Source organism: Heterodontus francisci, chromosome 42 (assembly GCF_036365525.1).
Source record: "Heterodontus francisci isolate sHetFra1 chromosome 42, sHetFra1.hap1, whole genome shotgun sequence".
NCBI classification, from domain to species: Eukaryota; Metazoa; Chordata; class Chondrichthyes; order Heterodontiformes; family Heterodontidae; genus Heterodontus; species Heterodontus francisci.
In genome coordinates this window covers 26,371,798-26,384,078 of record NC_090412.1, presented here as the reverse complement: position 1 = coordinate 26,384,078, position 12,281 = coordinate 26,371,798, and the positions used below count along the sequence as shown (strand labels likewise).

At 41.8% G+C, this 12,281-nt stretch overlaps 1 protein-coding gene across 2 annotated transcripts in view; it reads left to right on the top strand.

Moving 5' to 3' along the window:
* Window positions 1-277: 277 nt before the first annotated feature.
* Window positions 278-12,281, top strand: part of pdlim1 (PDZ and LIM domain 1 (elfin)) — a 121,110-nt gene continuing 109,106 nt past the window's right edge. The window contains exon 1 of one of the 2 annotated variants that reach the window (XM_068020236.1): window positions 278-791. In XM_068020236.1, coding sequence (XP_067876337.1) covers window positions 696-791 — 96 coding nt within the window. In that variant the 5' untranslated portion in view covers window positions 278-695. The remainder of the gene's footprint in view (window positions 792-12,281) is intronic. The other variant, XM_068020240.1, reaches the window with a different exon arrangement.

The window sequence follows — 12,281 nt, the reverse complement described above, 5'->3', positions numbered from 1 at the left end:
CGACATGATTGACAAGGAATATGGGGATAGTCTGTACACATACAAGGCAGGAGGTGGGAATGTTCCTATTGTATTTTATAACAAATCCGTTTCCCCAGAAACACAGTGCAAAGTTTAGATTGAGTGTTTTTTTTTCAGCATGAAAAAAACCTGCATGACAAGGGACAGATGTGGGTTTACTGTTTACACAGCGTCATCTCAAATAGTTTATTTTCAAATATCTCCTTGTCTTGATTTTTGTGACGTTGCTGTCCTTATCAGCTCGGGGGAAATCTACAAACACTTCATTGCAAATGTTGAGAGCTGTGTTTATTGTCAGGGAGAGAGAACTTTCCCCGTCCTTTTGGAGCGAGATGGGAAATTTGAATTAAATTAAAGGGGTGTGGATACAGTCACCGGATTGAGAGAGGAGGCGGGATCCGGAGTCCAGGCACCATAGAAGGCAACAGGGCAAGGGACTGGCTGACGTGTGTTGGCCACACAATAAAACACACACAAACCTCGGAAATGACTCCACTCCTTTTTAAAGTTTAAACAAAACTCCACAGTAGTAGCAGGAGGAGGAAGTTGTACTCCGGGATCCAGCAGTGAGTACAGCCCCTCACTCCAGGACCCCCTCCAAATTCCGGCTCTCCCTCCTTCACCCCCGCCCCCCCCCCACCCCCCACTCTCCTCTGAATTCGACCCCCTTCACCATGTCCCAGTTTCGGATCAATCTGCTTGGACCAGCGCCCTGGGGATTCAGGCTGGTCGGAGGGAAGGATTTTGAGCAGCCGCTGACTATCTCCCGGGTAAGTTTGCTCATTTCATATATTTTGTTTTAGATTCTTGTCAATTTCAGAAACTGACCTGGGTGGGGGTGGTAATGGTTCTCGGTTGCCTCTGCCCTGGGTTTAATTCTTTCCCTTGGTACTTTCCAGTTGGGAAGACTTCAGAAATTCTAAAATCAAACAAGGGAGGGGCTCTGGACTCTCGGCCCTGCACACCTGGCCTGGGCACTGCCAGGTGAGATTACAGAGTTGGCTGCTGGCTTTGGGTGTGACTGGTGAGATTCACCCAGGTGATAATGTAGGTCATTGACTTTACAGGATGTGCTTCCGTGTCCCATCCAATCAAGTATAGGGTGGGAAGAGGAGACTTTTGGGTGGAATTCCAGTGTTTGGGAAGGGGAGGGAGGGGGCATCAACTCATTCCAAAAGTTAGTTGTGGGGTGATGTGCACAGAGCAGAGATGCACTGAAGACTTTCATTCACTCTCAGGATGTGGGCATTGCTGCAACATTTTTCAACCCATCCCCAGTTGCCCCTGAGGAGCCGCTTTCTTGAGCTGCTGCTGCAGTCTGTGGGGTAAACGTTGATCTCACAGTGCTGTTCGGAATGATCTTCCAGGATTCTGACCCAATGATGATCAGGGATAGTTTACAGAGCAAGCACATTATTGTGGGTTGGTCCGGGCTGGGGAAGAAGCGAACATTTTCACTGCAGCCATTGATCAGCTTTGATATACTGTGTATTTTTTTCCAATACTGTTGAAGTTTGAAGTCGAGACGAACACCATTATTATTTAATGACAGGACTGGGAAGGTTTTGTGATGCATCATTTGAGTTTATTCTTACAAATTACAGGCTAACCTTGTGCATGTGTGGATGGAGAAACTATAAGTGTTTATTTCTCCCAGTAAAGTATTATTGCCTGAGATATTGTTAGGTTTATTTCGTATTAACAGTGAACTGAATAGCTCCTGAACAATACTCTCTGACTAGGTTACACTTGAGGACTGTCTTCTGAAAGGCTGAGAAGGGAGTACCTGCACACTTTCGAAAATGAATTGGATAATTAACTGGAATGGGGGAGTAAATGTTGCAGGGTTATGGGGAAAGAGGTGGGGAGTGGAACTAACTAGTAGCTTTACCAAAGAGAATCGTAGATGGGATGGGCTAAATAGCCTCCTTGTATGCTGCATCACTCTGATACTTGTGCAAACAGGCTGAGCTCTCCTGATGCTGATCTCAGCCTCTAGGGAGGGCACTGAGTAACAGGCCAGGTGCTTCCCGACAAAGGGAGGAAGGAAAATCAAAGGAGGAGTCCTCCTCGATGTGTTGGTTAGTGGTTAGCTCCACGGCACTGGCTGAGTTCTGGGGTAAACTCACTTGCCCATCCTTGAGCACAGCTGAGGTCTGAGGTGCAAAGACTAAAGGAAAGCATGCAGATTCGTGCTGAGATTAGCAAGAACCTGTGAAATCAGCAGCTCCGAGAAAGAAAGATTTTCATTTGTAATCTCACTTTTCAGGACCCCAGGACATCTCAAAGTGTGTTACAGACAATGAAGTACTTTTGTAATGTAGGAATAGTGCAATTTGTGCACAGGAAAGTCCTACAAACAGTGCAATAGTTAGCAGATAATCTGTTTCAATGATCTTACTCAATGGGTAAATTTTGGTCAGGGCATGAGGGAGAACTCCCCTGTTCTTCAGATACTGCTGTGGGATCTTTTATGCCCACTTGAAGGGCACTAAGGGCCTCCATTTAATATAAATGAAAACAGAAAATGCTGGAAATGCTCAGCAGGTCAGGCAGCTTCCGTGGAGAGAGAAAGAGTTAACGTTTCCGGTCGATGACCTTTCTATCGGTTTAATATCTCTTCTGAAAGACAGCACCTCCAACAGTGCAGCACTCCCTCAGCACTGCACTGGAGTGTCGGCCTAGATTTTTTTTTGGTCAAGTTTATGGAGTGGGGGACTTTGAACCTGCATACGTCTGACTCCGAAGCGAGAGTGCTACTGTATTCCAGAGCTGGCTAGGTAGCTTATATAAAAGCAAAATACTGCGGATGCTGGAAATCTGAAATAAAAACAAGAAATGCTGGAGCCACTCAGCAGGTCTGGCAGCATCTGTGGAAAGAGAAGCAGAGTTAACGTTTCGGGTCAGTGACCCTTCATTGGAACTGACAAATATTAGAAAAGTCACAGGTTCTAAGCAAGTGAGGTGGGGGTGGGGCAAGAGATAACAAAGGAGGTCTAGATTGGACCAGGCCACATAGCTGACCAAAAGGTCACGGAGCAAAGGCAAACAATATGTTGATGGTGTGTTGAAAGACAAAGCATTAGTACAGATTAGGTGTAAATACACTGAATATTGAACAGCAGCAAGTGCAAACCTGAAAAAAAAAACAGTGGGTAAGCAAACTGAACAAACTAAGATGAAATGAAATAAATGCAAAAAAAAAAATTGGAAAAAAAAGGAAGAAAAAATAACTAAAAATGAAAGTAAAATGGGGGGCTGTCATGCTCTGAAATTATTGAACTCAATGTTCAGTCCGGCAGGCTGTAGCATGCCTAATCGGTAATTGAGATGCTGTTCTTCGAGCTTGCGTTGATGTTCAGTGGAACACTGCAGCAATCCCAGGACAGAGATGTGAGCATGAGAGCAGGGGGGAGTGTTGAAATGGCAAGCAACCGGAAGCTCAGGGTCCTGCTTGCGGACTGAGCGGAGATGTTCCGCTTATATGTTTGGGACAGTATTTGCTCTGTGGAGACAGTGAAGAGTGTGCCCTGGATGATGTTAGAAATGGTGGCCCAACTCCAGGTTCTGCTTCCATAACACCAGCTTATCTTCAGCCTTGCTCTCTCAACCCCTCCACTCTCTCTAAATTGTCAGACTGCTTATCCGACATCCGGTACTGAATGAGTAGAAATTTCCTCAAATTAAATATTGGGAAGACTGAAGCCATTGTTTTCAGTCCCTGCCACAAACTCTGCTCCCTCTCCTACTGATTCCATCGCTCTGTGTCTGGCAGCTGTCTGAGGTGGAACCAGACTGTTCGCAAGCTCTGTGTCATATTTGACTCTGAGATGAGCTTTCAACCCTGGGGTAGAGGGAAGGAGAGTTTGAGACTGTGCTGGTAGCAGGGAGTCTCACCCACTGGCATTACATATTCAAAATTTTGCTGTATACAGCCAAAATTGTTTAAGTCTTACACCTGGTAAATCGTGGTTAGCAAGTTCCTGGGTTTCCAGTGTACTCAGCAGTGAGTAAGCCTCCCTTCCAGAATCACTAATTTAGAAAATAGTCCATGTGTAGGTGAGGGAAAGATAGGGAAGCTTTACCTTGCAATGAGATGCACAATGCCTGACTTGAGCTGCTTGCTAACAGGAACGAAGTGTTGTATTAACAAGCATGGAACTCCCGGGGGGGGGAGAGGGAGTGTGAACAAATCTTGCCTATTCTACAACATTGGTTAAAAAATTGAAATTACATAGCATCCACAGCACTGAAATCATTTAGCCCATTTGGTCTATGCAACTGTTTATACTCCACAAGAGCCTCCTCCCACTCTAATTTCCTCTTTCTTCCCCTGCCCCTGTATTCCTCTGTTCCCTTCTCCATCATGTGCATCAAGCCTCTGTCATGTTCATGCAATATGAACTTATGAACTATAAATATGAACTTATGAAATATAAGCCTGAAATGAACACTTTTTTTCTGTAAAACAAAATGGAGTGTGAGGTCAGGTGACCTTTTCTTTCCTGCCAATTCACATGGAACTGCAAGAACCCCAAGCTAATTTTCATGTCTGGACAATTCTTGAAGTCATTAAAATACAAATGACCTTTCCTGCAGTAATGGCTACATTTTCTCCAACTAATTAAAAAAAAAACTGGGTTCAAATACTATTGCAGACTCTTCGACTCCAAACATGAAACCCAGAAAATGGGTGTGACAAACTCTATTTTATCAAGGTGGTGTATGGATGAATAATACCTGGATTCCATTGTGTGACAATGGCCTAACCATCAGAAACTATTTGAGGGCAATGGAAAGAGATGCTCTGGTCACATGACTGAAACTAGGTTTCTGACGAGGGGTTTTAAATAAAGCGTATTCTGGGCAGACAGTCTGAAACATATCTGCCAACGAAGAGTAAAGACCTTGCCTAAGACCACCAGCTTTAAGCCTCATGTAGGCAGAGACTCGAGTTAGCTTTGAACTCTCACCTGAGGAATCGTACCAAGGCTTTGCCATTGAACCTTGACTGGCGTACAAGAAGAAAAATCTGCTGCTGCGAACATAAAAGAACAGCAAATGTGGCCTCCTAACCCTCCAGAGCTTTTCTTCCGTGGACAAAAAGGGATTACAGACCTGCAACGTTTCAAGTCTTCACTCCGGGGAAAAGCAAGTGGAACAGAACTCTTGAAATCTTGAGACCTAAACGTATGCTACTTTTATAATCATAATCATTTTTTGAGTGAGAGTGGGTGTTGTTGCGTATATCCGGGTATTGAACAATAAACCTTTTGTCTTTCTTTAAAACTTAGGAGAAAACCTGTCATTTGTCTGTTCCTGACAATTAAAGCACTCAGGCTAAAACATTTTTTTTTTAAACATGCTGTCTTCAGTCAGTCGAGAGGTGAAAAGGAGGAGCTGTCCCTATCACGTCTCTCCTGTCCATAACGCTTCCCTTTAAATACATCAATGCTATCTGCTTCAACCTCTCCATGTGGCAGTAAGTGCCACGTCTCACCATTCTCTGTAAAGAAATTCTTCCTGAATTCTTCTTTGATCTGTTAGTGACTATCTTTTTTTAATACCTTCATGTCGTGCAGTCACCCACAAATGGAAGCAGTTTCTCCACATTTCTCTTTTCCAGAGAAGAGTTCTCGCCTGCTCACACTTTCCTAATAGTTGCATCCTCTCAGTTCTTTTCTGCACTTTCTCCTGTGCTTAACTATCCTATCTTGTGGTAAGGAAGCCAGAACTGTGCAAAAGACTCACAATGCAAGTGTGGTCTAACCAAAGTTCTGAACATATTTAACATTATCTGTCTACTTTTGTATTATAATCCTTTAGAAATGGTCTCCAGTACTTTGTTTGCACTCTTTATGACCTTATCAACTTGTGTTGCTGTTTTTAATGACTTATTTACCTGTATTGCTGGATCTTTGCCTGTCTACCTATTTAGTTTCTTACATTCCAAGGAATAAGTGGCCTGTTTATTCGTCCTACCAAAAAGAGCCAACCTACATTTCACTACATTGAATCTCATTTGGCAATTGTCCGCTTGTTCTGCAAGCCTGTTCATGTCTTCCTGTATTTTGTTGCAGTGTTCATGTTATAAGCTGTTTCCCCACATTGGTGGTATCTGAAAATTTTAACACAATACCTCCATTTCCTGAGTCCAAATCATGAAAAGAAAGAAAGACTTGCAATTATATAGTGCCTCTCAGGACCTCATAATGTCCCAAAGGGCTTTACAGACTTTTGAAGTGTAATCACTGTTGTAAAGTAAGAAACATGGAAATTTGCGCACAGCAAGCTCCCACAAACAGCAACGTGATCACGACCAGGTAATCTGTTTTAGGTGTTTGTTGAGGGAGAAATATTGGTCAGGACACTGGGGAATAACTCCCCTGCTCTTCTTCAAAATAATTCCATGGGATCTTTTACATCCACCCAAGAGGGCAGACGGGGCTTCAGTTTAACATCTCACCTGAACGATGGAGCTCTCAGTGCAGCACTCCCTCAGTACTGCATTAGAATGTCAGCCTGGATTACATGTTAAGTCTCTGGGGTGGGACTTGAACCCAAAACTTTCTGACTCTGAGGCATGAGTGCTGCCCACTCGAGCCACAGTTGACGCTGTACAAAAGTGACAAATAACAGTCCCAGCATAGATCCCTGCAGGACACCACTTCCCACTTTCTGCCAGTCTGAAATACTCCTACCCTCTGCTTTCTGTTTTGTAGCTACCTTTTCAATCCATTCTGCTACCTGGTCCCTGATTCCATGCACCTGAACTTGGCCTCTTCTCTGTACACCTTCTGAAAGTCCATGTATCCCATGTTCATTATCTATTCTTTCTGGTACTTTCTTAAATAATGTTGGTTAAATTATCTTCCTTTTGGAGATCTATGCTGACTAGTTATTATATTCAGTCGCTAGTTACAGAAGTTTGCAGTGGTTTAGATGGTGAAACAGTCAGCATTCACCATCATCACTACTCAAAAACTGATAGTAGCATGCATGGTTAAAAGCAGAAATACAGAAGTTGCTGTCAGTGATTCTACGCTTCTCCATAGCGTGCGCTGTTGAATCTCTGCAAATGGAAATCAATTAGAAATCACTGATATGATGAGAACTTTCCCTTTTATGCTATCAATATTGCTGTTAAAACCCCTTCAAAAAATTGCACCTTGTTAATACTGTAACTGGGTTTATAATGGCATACTAAATCACAATTGCTACTGACAAACATCTGCAGCCCTGGAAAATTTCATATTTACGTCATGTTAAATTTTTCCATTATGATAAAAATTTCCATTGTCACTTAATCTTTTTTTTTGAATTATGACATTTCAACTTCTACCTCCTTCCCATGTGTATGTCCAAATCTCTCTCTCACTGTTGAATTTATAATAAGTGAAGGATAATCGATACATTTTACTTCTGGTTTCATGTCTGTGGGAATACTTGTGTAATTCCTGATTGGCTGCTTACCCTGCTTGATGACATCACTGTTGCTAGACCCCTGGAAATCCCTTTGACTGGGGGCCAGATTCAAATTAATGTCGGGAACGGGGAAATCCATCCCAAAGAGATCACTAGATCTTTGTGGGCAGCTTTCTTTGAGGTCGATGGCAAGTGCCATTGCTTTGCAGCTGACTAAGATTCTGACCTAGATGTTTTTCTTTATCTCATCATTTAGCAAATAGTCTAATATCTTTTCTACCACTGATATGAAGCTACCTGGTCTATAGTTCTCTGGATTATATTCTATATACCTTTTTTAAAGATAGGAATTGCATTTACTGTTTACTGGAAATAGGAGCAGGAGTAGGCCATTTGGCCCATGAAGCCTGCTACCCCATTCAAACAGATTATGGCTGATCATTAACTCTACGCCATTTTCTTCCCCACTATCCCCATATCCCTTGATGTCATTGGTATCCAGAAATCTATCTTTTTTTTTTCTGTCGTGAAGATGCTCAATGATTGAACTTCCACAGCCCACTGGGTAGAGAATTCCACAGATTCACCACCCTTTAAGTAAAGAAATTCCTCCTCATCTCGGTCTGAAATGGCATTCCGCTTATTATGAGACTGTGTTCCCTGGTTCTAGACTCACCAGCCAGAGGAAACATCCTATCTACATCGACCTTGTCACATCCGGTGAGAATTTTGTAAGTTTCATTGAGATTACCTCTCATTCTTCGAAACTCTGAAATACAGGCCAGTTTCTGCAATCTTTCCTCCATAAGACCTCTGGCACTATTCCATTTACTGTTGAATTTTTATATATGGATACTAGTGCCTCTGCTATTTCCTCCCTCGTTTCTCTGAGTTAGAAGGTTTATGCCCCACTCCAAGACTTAAGCACATAAATCAAGGCTGATGCTCCCCAGTGCAGTACTGAGGGAGTGCTACACTCTTGAAGGTATCATCTTTTTGGTTCAACAAGGCCTCGTCTGCTCTCTCAGTGGGCGTAAAAGATCTCATGGCAGTATTTCAAGGAAGAGCAGGGGCGTTATCCCTGGTGTCCTGCTCAATATTTATTCCTCAGTCAACATCACAAAAACAGATCATCAGTCATTATCGCAGTGCTGTTTGTGGAAGCTTGCTTGTGTGCAAATTAGCTGCCGTGTTTCCTACATTACAACAGTGACTACATTTCAGAAGTAATTCATTGGCTGTAAAGAGTTTTGGGAAGGCTGGTGGTTATGAAAGTCTTTTTTTTCCTCTTTTCTTCTACTGTTCTAGTTCCTGCATGTTAGTCTCTTCATAGAAAAATAGAACCATAGAAAAATTACAGCACAGAAGGAGGCCATTCAGCCGGCCAAAAAACTAGCCACCCAATCTATTCCCACCTTCCAGCACTCGGTCCGTAGTCTTGCAGGTTACAGCACTTCAGGTGCATGTCCAGGTACCCTTTAAATGAGTTGAGGGTTTCTGCCTCCACCACCATTGCTGGCAATGAATTCCAGACACCCACCACCCTCTGGGTGAAAAAGTTTTCCCTCATATCCCCTCTAATCCTTCTACTAACCACCTTTAAATTTGTGCCGCCTGGTAATTGACCTCTCCGCTAGGAGAAACGGGTCCTTCCTGTCTACCATATCTAGGCCCCTCGTAATTTTGTACACCTCAATTAAGTCACCCCTCAGCCTCCTCCGTTCTAAGGAAAACAACCCTAGCCGATCCAATCTTTCCTCATAACTGCAACTTTCAAGCCCTGACAACATTCTTGGAACTCTCCTCTGCACTCTCTCCAGAGCAATTATGTCCTTCCTGTAATGTGGTGACCAGAACGGTACACAATACTCCAGAGGTGGCCTAACCAGCATTTTATGCCGTTCCAACATTAAATCCCTGTTTTTGGATTCTATACCTCGACCAATAAAGGAAAGCATTCCATACGCCACCTTCACCACTCTATCTACCTGTCCTGCCACCTTCAGGAACCTGTGGACATGCACTCCTAGGTCTCTTTTTTTTTACCCCTCTTAATATCCTCCCATTTATTGTATATTCCCTCGCTTTATTTGCCCTCCCCAAATGCATTACCTCTCACTTCTCTGGATTGAATCCCATTTGCCACTTTTCTGCCCACTCAACCAAACCATTGATATCATTCTCAAGTCTCCAGTTATCCTCTTCACTATCAACTAACTACATGGCCAATTTTCGTGTCATCATCAAATCTCCCAATCATGCCTCCCACATTTAAGTCCAAATCATTAATATATACCACAAACAGAAAGGGACCCAACACCAAGCCCTGTGGAACATCACTGGAAACCGCATTCCATTCACAAAAACATCCGTTGACTACTACTCTTTGTTTCCTGTCACTGATCCAATTTTGGATCCAACCTGCTGCATTCCCCTGTATCCCATGGGTTTTCATTTTATGGACCATTCAACCATGCGGACCTTGTCAAATGCCTTACTAAAATCCGTGTAGACCACATCCACTGTACTACCCTCATCAATCCTCCTTATTACTTGCTCAAAAAACTCAATCAGTTTAGTGAGACATGACCTTCCCTTAACACTTCCATGCTGACAATCCTGATTTAATCTGTGCCTTTCTAAGTGGCAGTTTATTCTGTCCCTCAGAATTGATTCTGATAATTTACCCGCCACCGAGGTCAGACTGACCGGCCTGTAATTACTTGGCCTATCTCTTGCACCCTTTTTAAACAATGGTATAATGTTCGCAAACCTCCAATCCCCTGGCACCTTGCCCGTATCCAGTGAAGAATTGAAGATCATCCGAAGCGTATCTGCTATTTCCTCCCTGGCTTCCTTTAACAACCTGTGATACAATCCATCTGGCCCTGGCAATTTATCCACTTTCAAGAATGTCAGACCCTCTAGTACTTCCTCTCTCATTATGCTTATCATATCTAATATTTCAGAGTGCTTCTCTTAACTACAACATCTTTTTGTAAGAGGTTTCTAACCCAAGGATTTTTTTGATACAACCAGGATGATTCCAAATTCCAATTCACAGTAATAAACATATAAAATTCAAACTGTCGATGGTATATGAGCGAGCCTTATATTTGGAATTAAAGACTTCCTCATACCATGACATAATTGGAAGTTCATTGTGGTCACAAATGAAATTCCAGTTTTCCCAGCTTAACAGATTAGTTAACTTTAATGCTCCCAATTTAATTCAAACCATCATTTTTTAACTAAATAGCACATTTTCTATGAAAAGATAATTTACGTCATTCTCCTGTTGTCAACCAGGTGCCTTTTCAAATAAATGTGATAAACTATATACAAGAAACAAAACATAAAAAGTTAGCTTTCATAGTTAAACAAAACCAACATTTTACAACAGAAAAAGGGGACAGGATCTTTCAATGCCTCTTTTATTTATCTTTCTTTCTCCCTTAAACTAAATTTCAATTTTTGATGTTTGCTATTTAGCCTCATTTGAAAGAAACAGTAACTAATGTGTCTTTAATTTGATTTTTCTAGCAGTGTTTTGAAAAATTCAAATTGGATTTCTGCCAGGCTTCTGCTTCAAGACTGAAATTTTATCTCTTACAAGGCAAACCAGTGCTTTTGCAAAAGTAACTCCTTAAAAAGGACAACACTCCCATTTTAAATAAAAAATGCTGGTGTAATTCTGTTTTAATATTTGACTGACTCAACAGTTGAATTTGTACTGTTTCCCACAAAGATATACAGGTGCATAGATAGATATGTAGCTTGGATCAGTGACAAACTTGTGCTTTCAACATCTAAAAACCAGATAATAAAGGGTTAAAGACTTTAAGTTCTGCAAAGAGCACAGGCATACACAAATATAAAATGACTTTCTCACAGCAGCTCTTAACATTTTGCTGTGGGATTTTTAGCTTATTTCTTTTCCCTCTTAGCCATTCTCCCTAATTCAGGGTGGTACTTTTGGAGGGTCCCTTGTTTTAACCAGTAGCCTGTTTGGTGGGTCCGGTTGTCTGGATCCTCAGTCACATGTTTGAGACCCTGCTCGCACACCAAATGGCTCACACTTCTCTGGTGGCAATATGTCTAGCAGTTTCTCTGCCATTTTAATATCTTCTGTGAGTTTATCTTGTTCTCCCCTTGGTGGTCTCGTCCCTCTCATTTCTTCTTGCATTATTTATATGCTTATAGAATAGTTTACTGTTTTATTATTCTTTGAAATTTAATTTGATATTTCAGCTTTGCCTTCCTAATTAGCTCTTTCCTAAACTCGTCATATTCTCTTTTGTCATCCTCTCCTTTATTGTTTATGTATCTTGCGTATACATTTTTTAAAATTCAATTTCATCCTACCCTCTTTACTACACCATGGCATCTTCTGCTTTGCTAATTTGTTATTTTTAGTGGAATATTTTTCTCCTGAACACTGTTGTTCCCTCCTTTTAAATACTTTTTTACCTCTTTGTATTTTTCTCCAGTTTACCTTCCTTAACCCCATCCTCATTCCCTCCATAGTTGGCTTTTTTTTCCAATCTATTACTTTTGTCTTTGTACTATCTGTACATCTCCGAATCATTACCTGAAACCTCATGATTTCTATGCTCTCAATGGTCCAGCAGTGCTTCCTCTCTGGGTTGTGCTTTTTGCATGTTGAATCGAAAATGAGTCTTAAACACTGTTCTTGGAGTAAATCTGAAGTTACTGGTTTCATCTAATTGTTACTAGTAGAACTTCATTAGTGTTTTTACAATGGCCTCCAGCAAAAGAAATACTTATGACATATTTAATACAGGATGCGGTTTAGGGCTGGAATGTCGAACATT